Source organism: Dasypus novemcinctus, chromosome 21, assembly GCF_030445035.2.
Source record: "Dasypus novemcinctus isolate mDasNov1 chromosome 21, mDasNov1.1.hap2, whole genome shotgun sequence".
Classification (NCBI taxonomy): domain Eukaryota; kingdom Metazoa; phylum Chordata; class Mammalia; order Cingulata; family Dasypodidae; genus Dasypus; species Dasypus novemcinctus.
This window is the reverse complement of record NC_080693.1, coordinates 26,740,085-26,766,504: the sequence shown is the minus strand read 5'-3', so window position 1 is coordinate 26,766,504 and position 26,420 is coordinate 26,740,085. Positions and strand designations below refer to the sequence as shown.

The window sequence follows — 26,420 nt, the reverse complement described above, 5'->3', positions numbered from 1 at the left end:
TATTTGTTATAGTTTATGAGAGAATGTTCACATATTTGTTCTGTTAACCACAGTTCATCTGCCACCACAGGATTCACGGTTATATAGACCCATGTTTTATACAATCCATTTAAGCATACTCAGTGACTCTCATTTTTATCACAGTTGCACTGTCACCACCTCAGTCAATTTTAGAAAGTTTTTATTACTCCAAAAGGAAAGATCCCATATTCTCTTATAACCACTGTTATAGTTTCGTAGAATTAATAAACTATCTTCTATACCATTGCTGTAAAAATATTCAGTTAACTGTTGTCCATAAGTTACATTAGTTGTCATTTTCCTGTGTATCACCATATTCTTAACACTTTGTAAAAGAACATTCTTGTATTTATCCTATTAACCACAATCTTCATCTACCACCCAAATCACTATTATACAGTCCCTAGATTATTCTGTAGCTTCCTTTGAGTTGACATTTACGTCCTCAGACTGCTCCTTTTAGCCACAATCAAGTGTGATTTAAAATTCAGCAGTGTTCAAACACCGCTGAATTTTAAATCACACTTTTCAGGGAGGGGGAAGCAAATAATTTTTAATGCTTTTTTACACAAGTATACTGGAGAATCATGCAGTGCTACTAGTATTGGATGCAATCCTGGGCCACAAGTCTGTACTCTCCTTTGCAATTGGTCCTGTGATAGCTGAACCTTTCATCTCTTTTATTGTTTATTGTGACCCCTACATTATCTTCAAAATAAAGGAATACACCATCTTTTCTGTGGTATGAATTTAGTTGTCAAAGGACCACTGCTGTTTTCCTGAGTTCTGGTTTGCCTTTCTTGGCTGTGGCTATCACCACGACACCCACACCAACAGCAGGAAGTCTATTTAGCTGTCCCTTGATCCCCTTGCCAGATATACAGATTTTTGGTGCCTGTGCTGACCACAATTCCTACTGGAAAACCCAGGGAAATCCAGAATTTTGCACTGGAGGACCTGGCATGTTGTTGCTTTGACATTTTTCTGCCTTGAGGGGGCTTCCTCATCTGTTAGCTCATTGTGTGTGCTTGTTGCTTGCTCATTGTTTTTTGCTCGTTGTCTACTTTTTTTTTCCTTTAGGAGGCACTGGGAACAAAACCTGGGACCTCCCATGTGGGAGGTGGGCACTCAACTGCTTGAACTACATCCATACCCCCACTTCAACAACTTTTTTTTTTTTTTAAGATTTATTTTCATTTATTTCTCTCCCCTTCCCCCCCCCCCCACCCCGAGTTGTCTGTTTTCTTTGTCCATTTGCTGCGTGTTCTTGTTGTCTGCTTCTGTTGTTGTCAGCGGCACGGGAATCTGTGTCTCTTTTTGTTACGTCATCTTGCGTCGTCACACTGGGCAACTCTCCTTACAGGGCATGCTCCTTGTGCGTGGGGCTCCCCTACATGGGGAACACCCCTGCGTGGCAGGGCACTCCTTGCGCACATCAGCACTGCGCATGGGCCAGCTCCACACGGGTCAAGGAGGCCCAGGGTTTGAACCGCGGACCTCCCATGTGGTAGACGGATGCCCTAACCACTGGGCCAAGTCAGTTTCCCCATATTTTCTTTCAACTCCTTGAATTAATTTAGGAGATTTGTGTGATTATCACTGATTAGTTGTCTTAAATCCTGTGTCCTGTCAAAATTTTTCATTTGTTCCTTTGGCTGAGCCATCTCTTCCAGTTCTTTAGTATGGCTTGTAATTTTTTTGCTAGTGTTAAGGCCTTTGAATATGTTGGTGAATTTGTCTCTCTTGCCTAGTGGTTTTGTTTCATGACTCTTCTTTGATTTTGGGTTCAACTTATTCTAAATATTTAAGATTGCCCAGCTCAAGTTATCAAAATAGGGCCAGGAATCCACTAATGGTGTGCCTACGAGATCAAGGGGGCCTGTGATGCGGGAGACTCCAAAAAATGTTTGTACTTCTTGCAGTTTCCCGGCCTGCCAGCAAATGGCACTATTTGGCAAACCTTTCCATGGAGGTGTCTCTTTCAACATCCACTTTCCCGTGATTCTGCTCTGCCCAGAACCAAGATTCAAAGAGGACTCCACTGACCAAATTCACTGAAGAAAAAACCACTCTCTGCCCTCCTTCCCAGGGAGCAAAACATCTGATCCCCTCTCAGTCACCTGCAGTGAGCCACGGGTTTTACAGGCTGTTTTCCTTGAGTGTTGGGAGTGGTGCCCTTCCTGACCACAGGGGCTAGGAATCCCAGTATTCGTTTTGGGTTTTTCTTCTTTCTGTCCCTGGTCCTGGAGGATGCCCAGCCCCCTCCTAGTCAGAAGATCCCCAAAACAGCTCCCTCGGACTGCCTTTTGCCATTCCTCAGTTGTTGTGAAAGTTGAGTCTTGCCTACTTACTTCAGTGCCATCTTCCCTGAAATCTCTCTTCATTTCTGTTTTTATTTATTTGCATCCTCTCTTTTCTTTTTCTTTTTTTGTCAGTCTAGCTAAAAGGTTTGTCAATTTCATTGCTCTTTTCAAAGGAAACAACTTTTGCTTTCTTTGATCCTCTCTATTGGATTTTTATTTTGTGTTTTATTTCTTTTTTCTCTAATCTTTGTTATTTCCTTCCTTCTGCTTGCTTAGCGTTTAGTTTGCTCTTTTTTTAATAGATCCTCAGGTGTGAGGTTAGGCCTCTGATATGAGAGCTTTCCTTTTTTTGTGTGTGAGGTTCAGGGGCTGGTGATTTATACTGGGACCTGGTATGTGGGAAGCAGGAGCTCAACCACTTTTCACATCTGCTCTTCTTTTTAATTTTAATTTTTAAAATATTTGTTTCATTTATTTCTCCCTGCTTCCCTTTGTTTGCACTGACTGTCTGTTCTCTGTGTCTCTTCTTTGTGTGCTCTCTGTGACTGCTTGCCTTCTTTTTTAGGAAGCACCAAGAACTGAACCTGGGACTTTCCATGTGGGAGGGAGGTGCCCAAATGCTTGACCCACCTCCACTCCCTGCTTGTTGTGTCTCTCATTGTATTTCCTTGTTGTGTCTCCTCGTTGCATCATCTTGTTTTGTTAGCTTGCCATGCCAGCCCATCATGTCAGCTCGATGTCTTGCTCATCTTCCTTAGGAGGCACTGGAAACCAAACCCGGAACCTCCCATCTGATAGGCGGGTGCCCAGCTACTTGAGTCACATCCATGTCCCCTCCTCTTTTTCACTATAAGTGTTTACAGCTATAAATTTCACACTAATCACTACCTTTGCTGCATCCCGTATGTGTTTTAAAATTTTTTTTTTTTTTTAAGGTACTGGGAATTGAACCAGGACCTCGTACATGCTAAGCAGGTGCTCAACCTCTGAGCTACACCTGCTTCCCCATGGTTTTTTTTTGTTGAGGAGGTACTGGGGATTGAACCCATACCTTGTGCATGGGAAACAGGCAGTCAACCACTGAGCTACATCCACTCTCCATTGAGAGTTGGGCTTTTCATTTTTTTGTTTTTGTTTTTAGGATTGAACCTGGAACCTTCTACATGGGAAGCAGGCACTCAACCACTTGAGTTCCCCCCATATGTATATTTTTTAATAAATTTTTTATTGAAGTATATCATTCATACATGAACATGATAAACAATAGGTGTATAGTAAAGATTATGAATTTACAAAATAAACATGCATAACATCATATAGGGGTTTCATACATCATCCCTCCACCAACATTTTGCGTTGTTGTGAAACATTTGTTACAACTATGCAAGAGTATCATCAAAATACTATTACTAACTATTGTCCCTATCTTATATTTGGTGTATTTTTCCCCCAAACCACACTGTTTTTTTTTAAATGTATTTTTATTACAGAGGTTGTGAACTTACAAAACAATCCTGCACATGTATGGAATTCCCATAGAATACCCCTTCACCAGCACACCACACCATAGTGGAACATTTGTTATAGATAATGAGGTAATATCATCAGACAGTTACTACCAACCATGGTCCATAGTGTACATTTGGCCGCTTTTTCCATACACCTCCATTATCAACACAGTATATCTTTGGTATTGATGCAAGGATATTATAGTATGGCTTTTATTTATTTATTTTTTATTTATTTATCTCCCCTCCCCCCACCCCCAGTTTTCTGCTTTCTGTGTCCATTCATTGTGTGTTCTTCTGTGACCGCTTCTATCCTTATCAGTGGCACCAGGAATCTGTGTTTCTTTTTGTTGCGTCATCTTGTTGTGTCAGCTCTGTGTGTGTGGCGCCATTCCTGGGCAGACTGCACTTTCTCACTGGGGCGGCTCTTCTTACAGGGCACACTCCTTGTGCGTGGGGCTTCCTTACGCAGGGGACACCTCTGCATGGCAGGGTGCTCTTTGCGCGCATCAGCACTGCGCCTGGGCCAGCTCCACATGGGTCAAGGAGGCCCGGGGTTTAAACCACGGACCTCCCATGTGGTAGGCGGACGCCCTATCCATTGGGCCAAGTCAGCTTCCCTAGTATTGCTTTTAACCATAGTCTATAGGTCACATTAATTGTAGTTTTCCCATGCTTCTCCACATTCCCATCACCCTGCAATAGTGATGTACATCACCTCTAGCTCACATAAGGACACTCTTCGATTTGTACCCTCAACCAAAATTCTCATCCACCTCTGGGTCCACTGTGTTATTCAGTCCCTAGATGATTTTTTTTTTTTTTAATTTGGTTGCATCATTGTCTTTTTTGGTGGGTTGCTTCACCATGTGAGAACCTGCACCTCTCCTCACCACACAGGCCTGGGACACCTTTTTCCCTTTGTAACCAGGGGGTCCTGGAGATTGAACCCGGGTCCTCCATATGGTAAATAGGAGCTCAGTTGCTTGAGCCACAGCTGCTTTCCCCTAGATTATTCTTTTTTTTTTTTTTAAGATTTCTTTATTTATTTCTCTCCCCCACCCCCTGGTTGTCTGCTCTCTGTGTCTGTTTGCTGCGTCGTCTTTGTCCGCTTCTGTTGTCAGTTACATGGGAAGCTGTGTTTCTTTTTGTTGCATCATCTTGCTGTGTCAGCTCTCCATGTGTGTGGCACCATTCCTGGGCAGGCTGCACTTTCTTTCACGCTGGGCGGCTTTCCTTACGGGGCGCACTCCTTGCGCGTGGGGCTCCCCTATGCAGGGGACACCCCGGCGTGGCAGGGCACTCCTTGCGTGCATCAGCACTGCACATGGGCCAGCTCCACACGGGTCAAGGAGGCCCAGAGTTTGAACCACAGGTAGACGTGTGGTTCATGTGGTAGATGGACACCCTAACCACTGGGCCAAGTCCGCCGCCTAGATTATTCTTTTTTTTTTTTTAAAGATTTATTTATTTATTTAATTCCCCCCTTCCCCCGGTTGTCTGTTCTCTGTGTCTATTTGCTGCGTCTTGTTTCTTTGTCCGCTTCTGTTGTCGTCAGCGGCACGGGAAGTGTGGGCGGCACCATTACTGGGCAGGCTGCACTTTCTTTCGCGCTGGGCGGCTCTCCTTACGGGTCGCACTCCTTGCGCGTGGGGCTCCTCTACTCGGGGGACCCCCCTGCGTGGCACGGCATTCCTTGCGCGCATCAGCACTGCGCATGGGCCAGCTCCACACTGGTCAGGGAGGCCCGGGGTTTGAACCGCGGACCTCCCAAGTGGTAGACGGATGCCCTAATCACTGGGCCAAGTCCGTTTCCCTAGATTATTCTTTAGCTTTCTTTCAGTTGACATTTACTTTCCCAGATTACCCTTTTCAGCCACAATCCCATTTATAAACCAGCTGCTACTCACTGTAATATGTTACCATCAACTCTATCCATTTCTACATTTTTACAGTCAAGTTAATTAAAACTTCTACATACATTAAGCATCAGTAGTTCTTCTCAACCCTCCTTTTACCTCCTGATAGCTATACTCTAGGTTTTAACTCTGTGTGTTTATTCTTCGTATTTAGTTCATAGTAATGAGACCATGCAGTATTTGTCCTTTCATGTCTGGCTTACTTCACTTAGTATAATGTGTTCAAGATTCATCCATGTTATCATGTGTCCCAATTTCATTTCTTCTTATTGCAGCCTAGTATTCCATCATATATATATACCATATTCCATTTATCCATTCATTGGTTTATGGACGTTTGGGTTGTTTCCATACTTTGGCAATTGTGAATAATGCTGTTATGAACATGAATGGTTTATGGACGTTTGGGTTGTTTCCATATTTTGGCAATTGTGAATAATGCTGTTATGAACATCAGTGTGTAGATGTCTGTTCATGTCATAATTTTTAGTTCTTCTGGATATATTCCTGGTAGAGGAATTGCTGGATCATAAGGCAGTTCTATATTTAGCTTCCTGAGGAACCGCCTTTCACAGAGGCTGCATCATTCTATAATCCCACCAACAATGAAGGAGTATTCCTATTTCTCTACCTCCTCTCCAGCACTTATTATTGTCTGGTTTTAAAATAATGGCCAATCTTTGTGGTGTTAGATGATCTCTCGTTTTTTTGATTTGCATTTCCCTAACAGCTGGTGATACGGAACATTTTTTCATGTGCTTTTTGACCATTTCTATTTCTTCTTTGGAGAAATGTCTATTTAAATCTTTTGCTTATTTTTTTAATTGGATTGCTTACTCTTTTATTTTTGAGTTGTATAAACTCTTTATATAGAATAGAAATCAAAGCCTTATCAGATATGTGGTTTCCAAATATTTACTCCTATTGAGTGGGCTACCTTTTCACCTTCTTGATGAAGTCCTTTGAATCACGGAAGTGTTTAAGTTTGAGGAAGTCCCATTTGTCCATTTTTCTTTCGTTGCTCATGCTTTTGGTGTAGGATTTAAGAATCTGCCACCTACCACCAATTCTTAAAGATGTTTCTCTACATTTTCTTCTAGGAGCTTTATGGTACTTGCTTTTATATTTAGGTCTTTGACCCATTTTCGGTTAATTTTTGTATAAGGTGTGAGAGAGGAGTCTTCTTTCTTTCTTTTGGCTGTGGATATCCAGTTCTCCCACCACCAGTTGTTGAATAGACTGTTCTGTCCCAGCTGGATGGGTTTGACAGGGTTGTCAAAAAATCACTTGGCCATCGATGTGAGGGTCTGTTTCCGAACCATCAGTTCAGTTCCATTGGTCTATGTGTCTGTCTTTATGCCAATACCATGCTGTTATTACCACTGTACATAGGTAATAGGATTTCAAGTCTGAAAGTGAGAGACCTCCAACTTTACATTTCCTTTTCAAGATGTTTCTGGCTATATGGGACCTTTTACCCTTCCAGATAAATATGATAATTGTGTTTCCATTTGTTTACAAAATGCTGGTGGAATTTTTTTATTGGGGTTGCCTTGCCTCTCTGTATCCCTTTGGGTAGAATTGACATCTTAATGATATTTAGTCTTCCAATCCATGAGCATGTAATGTTCTTCCGATTATTTAGGTCTTTCAGTTATTTAGGTCTTTTTTCATTTCTTTTAGTCTTGCATTTTAGTCTTCTGAATATAAATGCTTTACATCCTTGGTTAAGTTTATATTTGATTCTTTTAGCTGCTGTTGTAAATGGAATTTTTTCCTGACTCAGATTGCTCGTTACAATTGTATAGAAACACCACTGAATTTTGTGTATTGATCTTGTATCCTGACATTCTACTGAACTAGGTTATTATCTCTAGCAGCTTTTTTGTAGATTTTTTGGGACTTTCTAGATGTACAATCATATCATCTGTGAGTAGTGAAAGTTATACTTCTTCCTTTCTGATTTGGATGCCTTTTATTTCTTTTTCTTGCCTGGTTGAACCTCTAGCACTATATTGAACAGCAGTGGTGACAGTGGGCATCCTTGCCTTGTCCCTGATCTCAACAGGAAAGCTTTTCAGACTTTTACTTTTAAGAACAAGGTAGCTGTGGGTTTTTCATATATGGCCTTTATCATGTTGAGAAAGTTTCCTTCAATTTGTATCTTTTGTAGTATTTTTATCAAGAAAGGATGCTGTGTCAATTGATAAGATCATGTAATTTTTCTTCTTTGGTTTTTTAATGTGTGAAATATTATTCTGTTTGATTTTCTTAGGTTGAACCAGGCTTGCATGCCTGGTATAAAACCCATTTGATCATGGATAATAATTCTTTTAATATGTTGTTGGATTTGATTAGCAAGTCTTTTATTGAGGGTTTTTGCATCTGTATTCATTAGAGAAATGGGTCTGTAATTTTCCTTTTTTTTTTTTTTTAAAGATTTATTTATTTTGTTTAATTCCCCCCCTCCCCCAGTTGTCTGTTCTCTGTGTCTATTTGCTGCGTCTTGTTTCTTTGTCCGCTTCTGTTGTTGTCAGCGGCACGGGAAGTGTGGGCGGCGCCATTCCTGGGCAGGCTGCACTTTCTTTCATGCTGGGCAGCTCTCCTTACGGGCGCACTCCTTGCGCGTGGGGCTCCCCTACGCAGGGGACACCCGTATGGCACAGCACTCCTTGCGCTCATCAGCACTGCACATGGGCCAGCTCCACATGGTTCACGGAGGCCCGGGGTTTGGACCGCAGACCTCCCATGTGGTAGACGGACGCCCTAACCACTGGGCCAAGTCCGTTTCCCTGTAATTTTCCTTTTTTGTAATATCTTTATCTGGCTTTGCTATTAGGGTGATATTGGCTTCATAGAATGAGTTTGGTAGTGTTCCTTCTTGTTCAGTTTTTTGGAAGAGCTTGAGTAAGATTGGTATTAAATCTTTTTTGACTCCTTGGTAGAACTCACTGTGAAATCATCTGGTACTGGGATTTTCATTTTGGGGAGCTGTTTGGTAACTGTTTTAATCTCTTTACTTGTAATTGGTTTGTTGAGGTGTTCTATTTCTTCTCAGGTCAGTGTAGGTTATTTGTACATTTTTGGGAATTTTTCCTTTTTGTCTACGTTGTCTAGTTTTTTGGCATAAAATTGTTCATAGTTTCCTTTTATGATCTTTCATTTCTGTGGGTTCAGTAGTAATGTTCCTAATTACATTTCTTTTTTTTTTTTAAGATATATTTATTTCTCTCCCCTTCCCCCCCACCCCGGTTGTCTGTTCTCTTGTGTCTATTTGCTGCGTTGTCTTTGTCCGCGTCTGTTATTGTCAGCAGCACGGGAATCTGTGTTTTCTTTTTGCTGCGCCATCTTGTTATGTCATTTCTCCGTGTGTGCGGTGCCGTTCTTAGGCAGGCTGCACTTTCTTTCGCGCTGGGTGGCTCTCCTTACGGGGTGCTCTCCTTGCGCGTGGGGCTCCCCTACGCGGGGACACCCCTGTGTGGCATGGCACTCCTTGCGTGCGTCAGCACTGTGCATTGGCCAGCTCCACACACGGGTCAAGGAGGCCCGGGGTTTGAACTGTGGACCTCCCATGTGGTAGACTGACTCCCTAACCACTGGGCCAAGTCCGCCGCCCCCAATTTCATTTTTATTTCATTTATTTGCATCTTCTCTCTCATTTTCTTAGTCAGTCTAGCTAAGGGTTTGTCGATTTTGTTAATCTTCTCAAAGAACCACCTTTTGATTTTGTTAATTCTCTCTCTTGTTTTTTCTTCTCAATTTCATTTATTTTTGCTCAGATCTTTGTTATTTCATTCCTTCTACTTGTTATGGGATTAGTTTGCTGTTCTTTTTCTAGTTCCTCCAGCTGTGTAGCTAAGTCATTGATTTTAGCTTGCTCTTCTTTTTTATTTTTCTATTTTTTAAAGATATATATTTTTAAATTTATTTCTCTCCCCTTCCCCTGACCCCAGTTGTCTGCGCTCTGTGTGCATTCACTGTGTCTGTGTGTTCTTCTGTGACCGCTTCCATCCTTATCAGCGGCACCAGGAATCTATGTTTCTTTTTGTTGCATCATCTTGTTGTGTCAGCTCTCCGTGTGTGCGGCGCCATTCTTGGGCAGGCTGCACTTTTCTTTTGTGCTGGGCAACTCTCCTTACAGGGGGCACTCCTTGTGCATGGGACTCTCCTACGCGGGGGATACCCCTGCGTGGCAGGGCACTCCTTGTGCTCACCAGCAGTGCTCATTGGCCAGCTCCACACGGGTCAAGGAGGCCTGGGTTTGAACCGAGGACCTCCCATGTGGTAGGTGGACACCCTATCCATTGGGCCAAGTCTGCTTCCCTCTTTTTTAATGTAACAATTGAGGGCTATACATTTTCCTCTCAACACTGCTTTTGCTGCATCCCATAGGTTCTGATATGTTGTATTCTCATTGTCATTGTCTCAAGATATTTATGGATTTCTCTTGAAATTTCTTTGACCCACTGATTATTTAAGAATGTATTGCTTAATCTCCATGTATATGTGAATTTTCCCTTTTTCTGCTGCTTGTTGATTTCCACCTTGATTCCTTTATGATCAGAGAAAGTGCTTCATATAATCTCAGTTTTGTTGAATTTATTGAGATCTGCTTTGTGACCCAACATATGGTCTATAGTGAAGAAAGATGAGCACTTCAAAACAATGTATACCCCACTGTTTTGGGATACAATGTTCTGTATATGTCTTATTAAGTTTAGTCCATTTATCATATTATTCAAGCTCTCTGTTTCCTTATTGATCCTCTGCCCAGATGTTCTATCCAGTGCTGAGAGTGGTGTATTGAAGTCTCCAACTATTAATTTAGAGATATCTATTTCTCCCTTCAGTTTTGCCAGTGTTTGCTTCATATAACTTGGGGCATCCTGGTTAGGTGCATTTACATTTGTGATTGTTATTTCTTTCTGATGAATTATCCCTTTTACTAATATGTAATGTCCTTCCTTGTCTATAATAACATTTTGCTTTTAATGTCTTTATCATCTAAGTGTAGCTACTTCAGCTTTTTTTGGTTACTGCATGCGTGGAATATCTTTTTCCAACCTTTCACTTTAAATCTATTGGTCTCCTTCGTCTAAGGTTAGTCTCTTGCAGATAGCATATAGACAGCTCATATTTTCTTATCCATTCTGCCAGGTTGTATCTTTTGATTGAGGAGTTTAATCCATTAACATTCAATGAAATGTTATTATTGTAAAGGCACTTCTTATTTCATCCATTTTGATCTTTGGGTTTTATCTGTCAATTGATTTTCTCCACTCTTTTTACATTTTTCGTTACTGTTTCTGATCATTTCTAGACTCTCTTCCAAGCCTCTCTCTCCTGTCTTTCCTTTTCAGGCTTTAACCCTCCCTGTAGTCATTTCTGAAAAGCTGGTCTTTTTGTTATAAACTCTTTAAGTTTATGCTTAACTGTGAATATTCTAATCTTGCCCTCATTTTTGAAACAGTCTTGCCAGATATAAAATTCTTGACTGGCAGTTTTTCTCTTGCTGTGTCTTAGATATATCATACCACTGCCTTCTTGCCTCCATGGTTTCTGATGAGAAATCAGCACTTAATCTTACTGGGTATCCCTTATATGTTATGCATTGCTTTTCTCTTGCTGTTCTCAGAATTCTCTCTTTGTCTTTGGCATTTGGCATTTTGATTAGTATGTGTCTCAGAGTTGGTCTATTTGGATTTATTCAGATGGGAGTACATTGTGCTTTTTGGATGTGGATATCTAAGTCCTTCAGTAGGGTTGGGAAGTTTTATACTATTATTTTTTCAAATATTCCTTCTGCCCCCCTTCCCTTCTCTTCTCCTTCTGGAATACCCATGACATGTATGTTTGAGTGTCTCTTGCTGTCATTTAGTTCCCAAAGAGCCTGTTCAATTTTTTCCATTTTTTTCTTCATCCGTTCTTTTGTATGTTCACTTTTGGAAGCCATGTCTTCAAGCTCACCAATCCTTTCTTCTTCCTCAAATCTTCTGTTATATGCCTCCAGTGTATTTTGTGTATTTCATTTTTGTTTTTCTCCATTGTATTCTTAATTTCATTTATTGCATCTTTCATTCCTATAAGGTCTGCTATTTTTCTAGGTATGTTTTCAAATTTTTCTTTGTGCTCCCCCAGTGTCTTCTTAATATCCTTATTCTCTTTAACTAGCTCATTGAATTTAGTAAGGAGATTTGTTTGAGCATCTATGATTAGTTGTCTTAACTCCTTTATGTGATTTGCAGTCTTATCTTTTTCCTTTAACTGGGCCATATATTCCTCTTTCTTTGTATGGATTTTAGTTTTTTGTTTGTGTTGTCACATCTGGTTTGCTAGATGTATTTATTCTGGGTGCACTTTTTCGCTTTAGGGCTTTCTTGCGTTAGGAAAAAACCTTTCTCGTTGTATAGTAGGAATCAAGGATGTTGGTGTTGTAAGCAATGGAGGCTGAAACTGCCCCCGTTGCCCCAGGAATTGATGAAGTTTTTCCCATCTTTCTCCTCTGTAAGGAGGACAGAACTGGAGCTATATATAGTAGTTCAAGTTGGACAGGACAAGACTGTCTTATTTTCCCAGAGAGACTGAGGAGGCTTCACATTGCTACCGTGGGTGGGGATGGAGCTTTAGTTGTGGGTAGTAATCTATGCCATGTGGGTCCAAAATGACCACAGTTGCCTAGGTAAACTGACATAACACCAGACCCCCTCCCTACCAGGGGTGGGAATGAACCCTCTTGAGTGCCCAACAATCTAATCCGTGTGGGCCGAACACGCCTACAGTTGCCCTGAGAGGCTGAGGGAGTACTGTCCCTTCTGCCCTTTAGGAGATTGGAAAGGAACCACCAATGCCCAACAGTCCCAGTAGGCCAAATGTACCTGCCGTTGCCTGGAGAGGCTGAGGAAACACTGGCCCCCTCCTATCCTATTGGGGGTGGAGGTGGTTCTGTGGGCACACAACAGTTCTGTCCCTTTAGGCCAGGAATACCTACCATTGCCCAGAGAGGCTGAGGAGACACCAGACCCCACCTGTCCTACTGGGGATGGGGGTGGATCCATAGGTATCCAGCAGTCCAGACCATGCAGGCCAAAAGTGTCTGCCATTGCCTGGAAAGGCAATGGAAATACCAGCCCCCTCCTTTCCTACTGGGGGGTGAAAGTGGTTCCACACATAATCACCAGTCCAGGCTGTGTGGGCCAAAAGCACCTGCAGTTACCCAGAGAAGCTGGGCAAGCACAGTCCATCTCTTGTCCTGTTGGGAATGGGGGTGGAGCCACAGGTGCCCAAAGGTTGGGTTTGTGCAGGCCAAAGTGCTTGCAGTTGCCCTGAGAGGCTGAGGGAACACCAGCCCCCTCCTATCCTATGGGGGGCCATAGGCGGAAATGGATTCAAAGGCACTCAGGAAACCACTTTGTTTGGCCTGAAAATGCCTGCCATTGCGCAGAGAGGCTGAGGATACCTAGCTCCTCTTCTATCCTATTGGGGTGTGAGGATGCAGCCCTAGGTGTCTGACTATTCAGTCTGTACCAGCGTAGAGCACCTGCAGTTGCTCCAGACCCTCTCCCTTCCAGCTGCCGGTCCTGCTAACTTCAGTTCAATTTTTATTTTTTTTTTTTTTCAGATTTATTTTAATTTATTTCTCCCCCCACCACCCCGTTGTCTGCTCTCTGTGTCCATTCGCTGTGTGTTCTTCTATGTCTGCTTATATTCTCATCAGGTAGCATTGGGGATCTATGTCTTTTTGTTGTATCATCTTGCTGCGTCGGCCCTCCGCGTGTGTGGTACCACTCCTGGGTGGGCTGTGGTTTCGCAAGGGTGGCTCTCCTTGCGCAGAGGCCTTTCCTTGTGCAGGGGGCACTCTCATGCAAGGGTATCCCTGTGTAGGCCAGCACTCCTTGCATGCCGCAGCACTGCACATGGGCCAGCTCACCACACGAGCCAGGAGACCCTGGGTATCGAACCCTTGGGCCTACTATATGGTAGGTGGGCACTCTATCTGTTGAGCCATATCTGCTTCCCTGCAGTTTGATCTTGGTGGAAAGAAGCCAGTCCCTAACTTCACTGGATTTTCGGTCAGCCAGGCTTCCCCTCATGCTGGGGCTGGAATCCGAATGGTGGCTACCGGCCTCCTCCTAACTTGTATCCCATAAGTTTTGACAAGTTGTATTCTCCTTTTCATATGTCTCATTATATATTTACTGATTTTACTTGCAATTTCTTCTTTGACCCACTAATTATTTAGGGGTGTGTTGGTCAGCCTTGCCACATGCGAATTTAGCCTTTCTTGTCTATTATTGGTTTCCAGTTTAATTCCATTATGATCTCATAAGGTGCTTTCTATAATTTCAGTCTTTTTATATCTATTGATAGTCTAACATGTGGTCTATCCTGGAGAAGGATCCACGGGCACTTGAGAAGAATGTATAACCCACTGAGTTTAGGTGCAGTATTCTGTATATGTCTCTTAGATCTAACTCCTGTATCACATTGTTTGAATTCTGTTTTCTTGTTGATCTTCTGTCTATTTGTTCTATCTAACTATGTGAGTATTGTGTTGAAGTCTCCAGTGACTATTGTAGAGACGTCTGTTTCTCTTCCTTTTTGCCAGATTTTGCCTCACATATTTTGGTGCATCCTAATTAGGTGTATAGATATTTATGACTGTTATATCTTCCCTGGTGGATTGTCTCTTTTTTTTAATATATAATGGCCTTCTGTATTTCTTATAACTTTTTAAAAGTCTATTTTGTCTGACACCAGTATAGCTGCCCCTGCTCTTTTTGGTTGCTATTTGCGTGGAGTATCTTTTTCCAGCCTTTTGCTTTCAGCTGGTTTGTATCCCTGGGTCTAAGATAAATCTCTTTTAAGCAGCATAATGTAGTGCTCTTTTTTTTTTTTTTTAATCCATTCTGTCAACCTGAATCTTTTGATTGGGGAGTTTAATCCATTCACATTCAATGATATGACTAAATCAGAGGTTCTTAACCTTTTTTGTTTCACAGACCTCTTTGCCAGTCAGGTGAAAACCATGGACCCCTTCTCAGAATGTAGCGACAGATAGTTTTATAACACTCAACTTACGTCGGGTCTAACAACTACTGTAATTTTGAAGTATGGATGAGTGTAAGAGATTTTTAAAGATATACAACTGTATTGTGATAAATTAATCCTATTGTAATTTATTGCATAGATTGATAAGTGAAGGAAATGCTAGATTTCAGTTTGAGGTCAGAGAAAATAAAGATAATTTGATTTTTTTCAATTCAAGCTCACAGACCCCTTGGGGTTGTGTGGACCTTTAGTTAAGAACCCCTGCTGTAAATGCATTATTTAACTCCACCATTTTATTCTTTGGTTTTCATGTCATATCTTATTTTTGTGTTTTTACTTTCTGTTTGCTTATACTTTTGGCTAAACTTTGTTATTCTTTCTTCTATACTCTCCTCCAAGCAAGGCTTCCTTTAAAATTTCTTGTAAATGTGGATTCTTTTTTATGAAGTCTCGTAGTTTCTGTTTGTTTGTGAATATTTTATACTCACCTTCATATTTGAAGGACAGTTTGTTGGATACAGAATTCTCGGCTGGCAGTTTTTCTCTTTCAGTATCCTAATTGTATCATACCACTGTCTTCTCACCTCCATGGTTTCTGCTGAGAAATCCGTGCTAAGTCTTACTGGGTGTAGCATTTTTATATGGTTATGAATTCCAAAAATAGATATTGGATTATGTTTATAATCTGATCTGTACCTGGGCATGATTAAGTTATGATTAGGGCTTTGACTGGGCCACGTCATTAGGGCATTGAGTCCCCACCCCTTGGTGGGTGAGAACTCACAGATAAAAGGCATGGCAAAGGACAGAGTTGAGGGCTTTTAATGTTAGAGTTTTGATATTGGCGTTTGATGCTGAAGTCTTAAGCTGGAGCCCCAGGAAGAGAGACAGAGCTATTCACCTGATAGTCTACATCTGGCCTTGTGGAGCAAGGCAAAGCCTAGAGAGCCTCAGTCTATAGCTGACCTTGTGGAGAAAAAAGAGGAGCTGAGCCCAGAGGAACCCAGGAAGCCTAGACTCTCCCAGATGTCAGCAGCCATCTTGCTCCAACACGTGAAAATCGACTTTGGTGAGGGAAGTAACTTATGCTTTATAGCCTGGTATCTGTGAGCTCCTATCCCAAATAAATACCCTTTATGAAAACCAACCAATTTCTGGTATTTTGCATCAGCACCCCCTTTGACTAATACACTGGGCATCCCTTGTATGTGATGATTTGCTTATCCCTTGCTGCTCTCAGAATTTTATCTTTATGTTTGGCTTTCTGAGTAGTATGTGTCTTGGAATAGATCTATTTGGGTTTATTCTGATTGGGGTACACTTTGCTTCTTGGACATGTAAGTTCATTTCTTTTGTGAGAGTTGGGAAATATTCAGTCCTTATTTCCTCACATATTCTTTCTGCCCCTTTTCCCTTCTCTTCTTCTGGAACTCCCATGACACATAAGTTGTTGTGTTTTGTGTTGTCATTCAGCTCTCTGATCCTCTGCTTAACTTTTTCAATTGTTTTCTCTCTTCAGTTTCAGCTGCTCTGTCTTTTTTTTTTTTTTTTTTTTTAAAGATTTATTTATTTATTTAATCCGGCCCCCCCCCCCCCCCCCCCCCCCGGTTGTCTGTTCTCTGTGTCTGTTTGCTGTGTCTTGTTTCTTTGTCCACTTCTCTTGTCGTCAGCGGCCCGGGAAGTGTGGGCAGCACCATTCCTGGGCAGGCTGCACCCTCCCCCGTGCTGGGCGGCCCTCCCTACGGGTACACTCCTTGCGCGTGGGGCTCCCCCATGCGGGGGACACCCCTGCGTGGGGCGGCACTCCCTGCGCGCATCAGCACTGCGCATGGGCCAGCTCCACACGGGTCAAGGAGGCCCGGGGCTTGAACCGTGGACCTCCCATGTGGTAGACGGACACCCTAACCACTGAGCCAAGTCCGTTTCCCCAGCTGTTCTGTCTTTGGTATCATTTATTCTTTTGTCATTTCGAGTCTGCTTTGTATGCCTCTAATGTGTTTTATTTTGTTTTTTAAATACTTTTTAAAAATTTTTATTCCCCACCCCCCAAGGTGGTTCCCTCATCTCTTTGTATGTTTTTGCTCGTGTTTTTTTTTTTTAAGGAGGTGCTGGGAGCTGAACCCTTGACCTCCCATGTGGGAGGCAGGTGCTCAACTACTTGTCACATCCTCTCCCTCTAATTTTTTTTTTTTAAGAATCTAAGGAGTATGGGTTTTTTGGGGGTTTTTTAAAAGATTTATTTTATTTCTCTCCCCCACCCCACCCCCGCCGCCCCAGTTGTCTGTTCTCTGTGTCCATTTGCTGCATGTTCTTTTTGTCCGCTTCTGTTGTTGTCAGTGGCATGGGACTCTGTGTTTCTTTTTCTTTTTTTTTTTTTTTTTTAAAGATTTATTTATTTATTTATTTAATTCCCCTCCCCTCCCCCGGTTGTCTGTCTTCTGTGTCTTTTTGCTGTGTCTTGTTTCTTTGTCCGCTTCTGTTGTCGTCAGCGGCACGGGATGTGTGGGCGCCACCATTCCTCAGCAGGCTGCTCCCTCCTTCACGCTGGGCGGCTCTCCTTATGGGTGCACTCCTTGCGCGTGGGGCTCCCCTACGCGGGGGACACCCCTGTGTAGCACGGCACTCCTTGCGCGCATCAGCACTGCGCATGGGCCAGCTCCACACGGGTCAAGGAGGCCCGGGGCTTGAACCGCAGACCTCCCATGTGGTAGACGGACGCCCTAACCACTGGGCCAAAGTCCGTTTCCCTGTGTTTCTTTTTCTTGTGTCATCTTGCTCTGTCAGGTCTTTGTGTGTGCGGTGCCATTCCTGGGCAGGCAGCACTTTCGCGCTGGGCAGCTCTCCTTACGGGGCGCACTCCTTGCACATGGGGCTTCTCTATGAGGGGGGCACCCCTGCGTGGCACGGCACTCCTTGCGTGCATCAGCACTGTGTGTGGGCCAGCTCCACATGGGTCAAGGAGGCCCAGGGTTTGAACCGCAGACCTCCCATGCGGTAGACAGATGCCCTATCCACTGGGCCAAGTTCACTTCTCCTAATGTGTTTTTTATCTCACCTGTCATTTCTTTCATTTCCATGAGCTCTGTTACTTTTCTATTCAGGTTTTCAAATTCTTCTCTGTGCTCGTTCAAAGTCTTCTTGATGTTGTTTACCTTTTTAGACATATTGTCTTTAATCTTGTTAATTTGATATTGGAAATTTGTGTGCATTTTGTTGCTTAGTTGTCTCAAATCCTGTGTCTCTTCTGGGGCTTTAATATATTCCTTTACTTGGGTCATGGCTTCCATTTTCTTAGTACAGCCCTTAATTTTTTGCTCCTGTCTACGCATCTGATTAGAGTGGTGACTTTACTCAGATGTTCACTTTCTCTTTTATAGGGATTTAGTGGTGGGAGGCTGTGTGTTACTGCTGTTCTTTGATTCTTGTTTCATCCTGGGTCTTGAGGATTGTTCTTGTTAGTTGCTCAAAACTGGGCTCTGGATCCAGCAATGGGTTGCAGACTCCCTTCCTAGGGCCTTGGGGAGGGAGCCTCTAAAGGCCAGAAAAAGCCTCTCTTATTTACATTTAATTTCCTCACATGTACTTCCTTTGTCTGCTAGCAAATGGCATGCTTTGGCAGCCCTCTCAGTTCAATGCCTGGTCAGAATGTGTTTGCTGTAACAGGGACTGGAATCAGTGTGATAGAGGTTCCTGCCTAGAGGCTAAGACTCTGGTAATTCAAACATTTTCAGGACAGTTCTCCAACCTTCACTGGTAGCTGTCCTCGTTTTTCTTGATTGGAAGTAATTCCACTCCCCTCTGTGTCGTTAACCATCCTGGTTAGTAGAGAGGGAGATTAAGAGGGCTGGCTCTCTTTAGTCCCTTGCCAGCTCCCAAGGCAAACAATGGTATGCCCATACCCAACCTGGAAGGGCTTGTGGAACACAGCAGACCAAATTTGTGGGTCGAATACTGAGTCAGCCTTAGGCTGTGTCCCTCTCTCTTCCCTTTCTGGGGAGGTGGATCCTTTGTCTGTAGCCACCTGCACAGAAGACTGAGTGAGTATTCAGAAATGTCTTTAGTGTGGGGGAGCATGTCGGCATTAGCAGCCATGGCTTTTAACTCAAAGTTTTGCCATCGCAATTCTTTTCATCTCTCTCTCTTCTGGGTGGTGTCCAGCCTTCCTGTGATATCCCAGAAGATTTTTTCCAGGTTGTTTCTGCCTGTCCTCTAGCATTTTTCCTGGGAGAGAAGAGAGTCCCATGTCTTTCTAGTCTGCCATCTTCCCAGAAGCCCTCTCATTGTGGTTTCAATTTCCTGTTGACTAAAGACATTGAGTATTTTTTTTGTGTTTATTGCTTTTCCTGCATGTTTTTTTCCCTGCCATTTTTAAGTTCTGTTTTCTCATTCAGTCATTCTCCCAGTTTTACAGTCTTCTGTTTTCTGAAACTCTGAAGAATGTGGCTCTGGCAGTTTTTGCTAGTTGTTCCAAGATTCTGTAGGGGAATGGAACCCTGGAGTGTCTCGTTGCACCATCGTGGTTGACCAGAAATGCCTATCTCGAGCCCTTTTTCAGAAGACCCTCAGTTTCCCATCTGCAAAATAAGTAGTATTAATGCAATATTTCTAAAACCCCTTCTAGACTTAGCACTATGTGATTAAATGCCTTATTATACAGGGATTTCTGTTATTTTATCAGCTCATTTTTTGCATCTGCTTTCTGTAAAAAGCTTATTGGCAGACTCAACTCAATGGAGGTACAAATATTTCCAGTTGTATTTTTCCTAATCATTGCTCTACCAATATTCCTTCTCTGCTGAATGGTTGATACCTTAACAATTATTTTTAACATATCAATTTTATTATCATACTAATAAAGCATACAATTCATCCGAAGTGTACAGTCAGTGGTATTTGGTATAATCACATAGTTGTGAAGTCATCACTTCAGTCATTATTAGAACTTTTTCATTATTTCAATAATAATAAATAAGGAAACAAGAAAATTCTTCACCTCTCTTTCCTATGTTAACAGCATCTTGAACACACCCCAAAGCTTTCTATTTACTTTTAGTTGTTAAAAGTTCATCTGGTCCAGTTTAAAACTCTGATATGAAACCTACTTCAAAACTATATCGTGGCCCATCACAGGTCAGAACTCTACTCTGTCTTGAATGAGCTGACATGAGTGGAAAGGGTATGGTCTGCTCTTTTACTACTTCTGTCCCAGCACCTTGAATTGCGGAGGGGTCTGTTTCCTCCTTTTGCTGGGTCTAACTTCTTCAGTGTGGGAGTGGAGAGGGTAGGATAGGTAAGTCAGAGAAATTACCTAGCTGGTTGTCAGTGATGCAGAGGTATCCCTGATTTTGGTTTAATCTAGGTCCATGTGTTGTGCTTAATTTCTGTTGATATGGGCATCTCTTCATAAAATGGTGTATGTATTTTGGGGAGGTAGTGTTTAATCTTCAGATCCCTCCATCACTGAGAATCCATGTCTCCCATTGTCTCCTGTTGGCAATCTGTGCCCTGAGCCCTAAGGTGGAGTATCCCATAACTTGATAGCTCCTTCTTTCTCATCTGTCCTTTGTGGTCTTTCATATGAACAATGTAGCTGCCGAGGTCCTCTTCTGTGCCTCTTTTGGGGCCCTTGAAGGGCCACAAAGAACTGGGCATACTATACAGTAGTCCTTTCTTGTGCTGCTTCAGCAAGCCTGCCTACTTCAGAAGTAGATACCATGTAGTATTTATATACCTCCGAACCTAGAATGTGACATGGTATGCTTACCCACTGTATTAGGCAAAGGGGTGCTGATGTAAAGAACCAGAAATATGTTGGCTTTTATAAAGGGTATTTATTTGCAGTAGAAGCTTACAGTTACAAGGTCCTAAAGAGTCCAGCTCAAAGAACCATGAGAGACACTCTCATCAAATATGGTTGCTGATATTTGTGACGATTCAGCCTTCCTTCTTCCTCTTAAGGCTCCATGGTCCCAGCTTCTTCCTATTTCAGCTGTAGGCTGACATAGGGCTCATTCCTTTTTGGGCGGAGCTGCTCAGTTCTCTCCACAAGATCAGCTGTAAACTATCACACGAATGGCTCATCTCTCTCTGGGGCTTCAGAATCAAAACTGGCAAAGTTCTCTCTCAGGTACCTGTGGAGCTCTTGTGTCTTCTCCTGTGTATCTTCTGTGTCTTCATGAGTGAGGCCCATTAATATCAGCCCAAGGGGGCGGGGACTCAACCCTGAACCATGCCCTACTAACTTGGCCGAATCAAAGGCCCTAAATTGATTTAATTAAGGAAACTTAAATCCTTTGAATTTAATACCATCAAAGGGTTTCACACCCAGAGGAATAGATCAGTTTACAAACGTAATATCTTTTTTTGGAATTCATAAGTAATATCAAGCCGCTATACCCAAGAATTCATACTGGGAAGCAGGAACTCAACCACTTGAGCTATATCCACTCCTTTGGCAATTTGTTATTATTATATAATAAAAATATATATGGACTACAGGCTACATGTCACACTGCCAACCAGTTGGTGGATACTTCTCTGATGGGATTTGGTTACTTCTCTGATAGGATTTGGTGTCTTGTAGGCAGAGACAGATAGGTATTATATAATTGAAGGGAGGCTGGACAGCTTAGGGGTACTAGTAAGATGACTAGATAAGATGAATTTGGCCTTGAATATGCTAAGAGTTAGAATGGGAGAGGTGGAATGCGATGATATGGATCAGACTGATAATGGATTTTGGTAATGATGGAGAATATTTCTTCAGGTTCCAAGAAAGCCTTCCTTTTATGTTGTTAAAGAACAAATGAAATAGTGCCTTTTGTCAGTGACAGTAAGATCTTTGACAATGAAACAATTGTGATAATTGATAGGAAATGTCTCCAGTAGGAACTGACTAGATAGAGAAAAGGGGATTTGGGGGAAATAAAAGAGAATTTAATGCTGGTTTTCTTCTCTCTTGATTGCTAGAATTTACTCTCTTCGTGAGCCTCAGACTCCCACTAAGGTGATTGTACTTTCAGAAACAGAAGAGGAAAGCATAATACTCAATAAAGGGTAAGTTTTTTAAAAAACTAATGTATTGGGATTATAAATGCTATTTTATCAGAGATTGCAAGGTTTTCCAGAGATGACTTTTGCATGCTTTTGATAATGTGAGAAGTAAACCAAAATATGCAATGTAACAAGAGTAACAAGAAGTTAAACATCTGAATGTCACTATAACTACTAGCTTGATCTCTTTTCAAGAAAGTTCTAAAATATGAGTAGCTGAACCTGATTCTCTGTTGTGATTTGGATAAGAGAATAAATTATAAAATAGCAAATTTCCAAAAAAAGTAAAAAGGTGAGAGTATTAGCCTGGAGTCTGCCAGCTACTCACTCAGTGTGGCTAAGGAATTCCTGAACTCCCAGACCAGTATCTAGTATCCCCAAACCTGGAGTGGAATATAGCCCTTCTGATCCTTCTGTGACCTTGGCTTCTTTTATATTCTCTTACCCACTACAGAGACAAGTTCCTGGCTGCTTTGACTACTAACAGAACCACCCTTTGAACTTACAAACCTCATTCCTCTGGCCTCCTGATCAGTCTTTCTGGTGATTACCTCACATGATCACCCTCAGTGTATGCATGTAGATTGAAGATTTTAGTGGCAGTATTTCTACAAGTTCCATTTAGTTCTTTTCATGTCTTCATGGTGGTCATATCTAAGAGTCTTGTTTATTTTTGTTATTCTAACCTTTAGTCTTTTGAATATTTGGTATGTAACTAGTCTGTATTTGACTGTTTCAATGTATGAAGTCCTTGGTGGCATCTAAATCTGTATTTGTTATTTGTCTTGACTCTGAATCATGGTGGCTTGCTTCCTCCTGTGATTGACGATCTCTAATTGTGAACCTAAATTTATTTAATCTTAGTGTTTGGGTATATTGAGAGCCTGCCGAGAGGATTTGTATTTGCTTCTGCTGGGAGTCAGGGGTCGCTATTGACATGGGATCACTTGAATTCTCTTTGACAGTCTCAGAACTGAAAGTTCCAGTCAAATGATTTGAATATCTTAGAGCATCAGCCTCTTAAATGCTAATGTATCCCTCACCACAGTGGAGAAATAGCTCCCTCTGGGAGTTGCCAAGTCCTGTTCTTGAGTCCCGACTTTTTCTTCCCTGCAGAGTGTTTCCATAGCAGACCAACCTCCTTTTTTTTTTTTTTAAAGATTTATTTTATTTTTTTATTTATCCCCCCCCCCCCCACTGTCTGCTCTTTGTGTCCATTCTCTGTATGTTCTTCTGCGTCCACTTGCATTATCTGGTGGCACTGGGAATCTGTCTCTTTTTTTGTTGCATCATCTTGCTGCGTCAGCTCTCTGTGTGCGGTGCCACCCCTGTGTGGGTTGCACTTTTCACGAGGGGGGCTCTCCTTGTGGGGTGTTCCTTGCACATGGGGCACCCCTATGCAATGGCACCCCTACACAGGGGCACCCCTGTGTGGCATAGCACTCCTTGCACACGGCAGCACTGCACGTGGGCCAGCTTACCATAGGGGTCAGGAGGCCCTGCGGATCGAACCTTGGACCCTCCATATGGTAGGCGGACGCTCTATCAGTTGAGCCATGTCCGCTTTCCCCCAAACTCCTTTTGACAGGCATTGTCTGGATGAGAGACAGGAGAACAAATGCAGTTATAAAAGCTTTGGCTCGGGGACACTCAGTGGTTGAGTGTCTGCTTCCCATGTACAAGGTGTTGGGTTTCATTCCCCAGTACCTACAAAAAAAACTTAAAAAAGCTTCAGCTCTGGTGTCAGCACACTTACTACCTGGAAAGTTATTCAATTGCACTAAGCTTCATTTCCATGACTATAAAATGGGGGTAGTAATAGTGCTTATTTCTTAGGATTATTTTGCAGAATAAATTAGGTAATGAATATAAAGGGTTTATCATAGGGCTTGGAACAAAACAAGTAATTGTTATTTACTATCTAGTACCAGTTTTAGGTACTTTACTGTATTTATTAAGTTCCAATAAGGTTTTGATGGCTTGGGAGCCATTTAATTCTCTTTAAATTAGCTTTGATGTCTTTTTGTTTACATTCATTGTCTTGATTTTTAGTTTATCTAAGGCTGTTCTTTTATCCTTGTAATTGGTAGTCCTCATTTATTGCCAATATACCTTTCGATGTGATAAACTAAGGTAATATATTACCTATGATACCTTAGAATGATCTTGACTCTTGTCGCTACATGAAATTAAGGTAATGGTTTAGAAACTTTTTACCTTAGTCATACTCATTAACCTTGTATTGAACTGGAATCTTTTTGGATAACAAATTTACTAAATTTTAAAATAAAAAACAGCATGAAAAAAGAAAAGAAAAAAACAGTATGGTTTGCCTTTCCTGATTATAAAGGTAATATATATTTATTGTAGAAAATTGAGACAAATATAGAAAACTATTAAGCAAATGAACATCTTTTAAAATATCCTGCAGTGTATCCTCACTACAGTAGCCAGAATGATTGAAAAAAAAAAGTTAAAAATATTTTTAAAAAGTAGAAATCAGACCATTCCACTTTTCTGCTCTCTTCACCCCATTAATTTTCCAGGGTTTTTACTGTGGCCTGCAAGGGCCTAAAGATCTGGCACTTCCAACTTCATTCCTCCCCATTCCCTGGCTCTCTGAGTTTCAGCCACAATAGCCTCCTCTATTCCTCAGATACATGAAGCACCTTCCCACCTTAGAGCCTTTGCATTTGTTCCTCCCTCTGCTTCAACTGCTCCTTCTTGAGATAAACCACAAGACTTACTCCTTTATTTCCTTCTGATCTCTATACCAGTAATACATAATCAGAATCAGTCCTTGACTACCCAGTCTAAATTAGCAGTCTAATTAGCCTACCTTATTTTTCTTTGTAACACCATTTTCCGGCATTATATTATGTATTTATTTCTTTTTTGTTTATCATCCCTCTCACTAGAGGGCAGGGCCTTTGTTTAATTCATTGATGTATTCCCAGCACCTAGAATAATGTCTGGCACAGAGAAGGTGATTAGTAAATATTTATGGAATGAATGCATCCCACTGCTGCTCAGAAATATTGATGTGTTTTTGTCCAGTTTATTTTTTGTGTTTGTGCATATGAATATCAGTATGTATTTGCTATTCGTGTATCTGTATCTTTAAATTATTAAAAATCGAAGTAGCACTGTATAATTTTATCGCCTTTTTCCACAAAATTAACATTCTTCATAATCATAATTTTTTTATCCTTTCACTCCATTGAATACAAATTTCATACCCACTGTTTGTTATTGGACATTTCTTTTTTTTCCAACAAGTTGGTTTTTAATTCTCTTTCCAGAAGGGCATATACCGCATCTCTAGGAGAGACAGCAGTTGCATTTGACTTTGGGCCATTGGCAGCAGTTCCGAAGAATATATTTGGACAAAAAGGCAAAGATGAAGTGGTGGCATACCCACTGTACATCTTATATGAGAATGGGGAGACTTTCCTTACTTATGTTAGTCTATTACACAGGTAAGAGGAGGTGGTAAGCCACCTGAAATGAAAACCCAGCTAGTGTTCCAGTATATGTTATCATGGTTTCACTTGGGATCCATATTTTTGCATTTGTGGAGGTGTTAACAGCCTTTTGATGCTTGGTTTGCTTATTTTGGAAACAGTACAGCTCATTTGACCTTTCATTTATCTTGGGGTAAATTCTGTAGAATTCTTGGATAATCACTTAAGTTAGAACTGGATTTGTGTCCAAAAAGTGAATTCAACCAAAAAAGTATATAGTGCGTATCTTCTATGTAAAAGGCACCATGGGGATGATTGAACATGGTAATCTGTATCTTATGTCCCAGTTGTAGGGAAAAGACGTACATGTATATGAAAAGATAATTAACCATACCTGTTAGTGGTACAGAGACAGAACTCAGAGGAAAAAATAATTTTTAATGAAGAAGTTAAGGAAATCTGCCTTTCACACATCATCTCTTTCTCGAGGCTTTTGTGGTAATATTATACCCTTCATGACCCTTTCTGCCCCTGTCATCTGGCATTCACTTGTCCACAGCATAATCTAGCCCAAAACATCAAAAGTCACTACTGGTTATCTCTCCTTTGTTCTCTCACATCCAGTCAGTTTTAAATTTCTGTTAATTTTACATCAAAATTTATTGAAGGTATATATCTATTTGCCCATTCCCTTGTCCCTACTTCAGACCCTCATCATGATCTGCTTAGATCATTCTTAAAATCTTTTAGTTTCCCTGAATCCACTTTGTTCCTCTCCATGTCATCTTTGCTACTGCAGATTGAGCTATCACTCCTGATTTGAAACCTGTAGAGGGAAGTGGTGTTAGCTCAACTGATGGAGCATCTGCCTACCCTATGGGAGGTCCACAGTTCAAACCCAAGGCCTCCTGACCCCTGTGGTGAGCTGGCCCATGCTTAGTGCTGATGTGCACAAGGAGTACCATACCACGCAGGGCTACCCCCTGTGTAGGGGAACCCCACACACAACGAGTGTGCCCTGCAAGGAGAGCCGCCCTGCATGAGAAAAGCGCAGCCTATCCAGGAGTGGCACTGCACACATGGAGAGCTGACACAGCAAGATAA

At 41.8% G+C, this 26,420-nt stretch overlaps 1 protein-coding gene across 3 annotated transcripts in view; it reads left to right on the top strand.

Moving 5' to 3' along the window:
• The window catches only part of NUP88 (nucleoporin 88), a 62,474-nt gene that overhangs the window by 8,451 nt on the left and 27,603 nt on the right, over window positions 1–26,420 (top strand). For 2 of the 3 annotated variants that reach the window (XM_004483516.5, XM_071210377.1), the window contains 2 exons: window positions 21,769–21,855; window positions 25,155–25,331. In XM_004483516.5, coding sequence (XP_004483573.1) covers window positions 21,769–21,855; window positions 25,155–25,331 — 264 coding nt within the window. The remainder of the gene's footprint in view (window positions 1–21,768; window positions 21,856–25,154; window positions 25,332–26,420) is intronic. The other variant, XM_004483517.4, reaches the window with a different exon arrangement.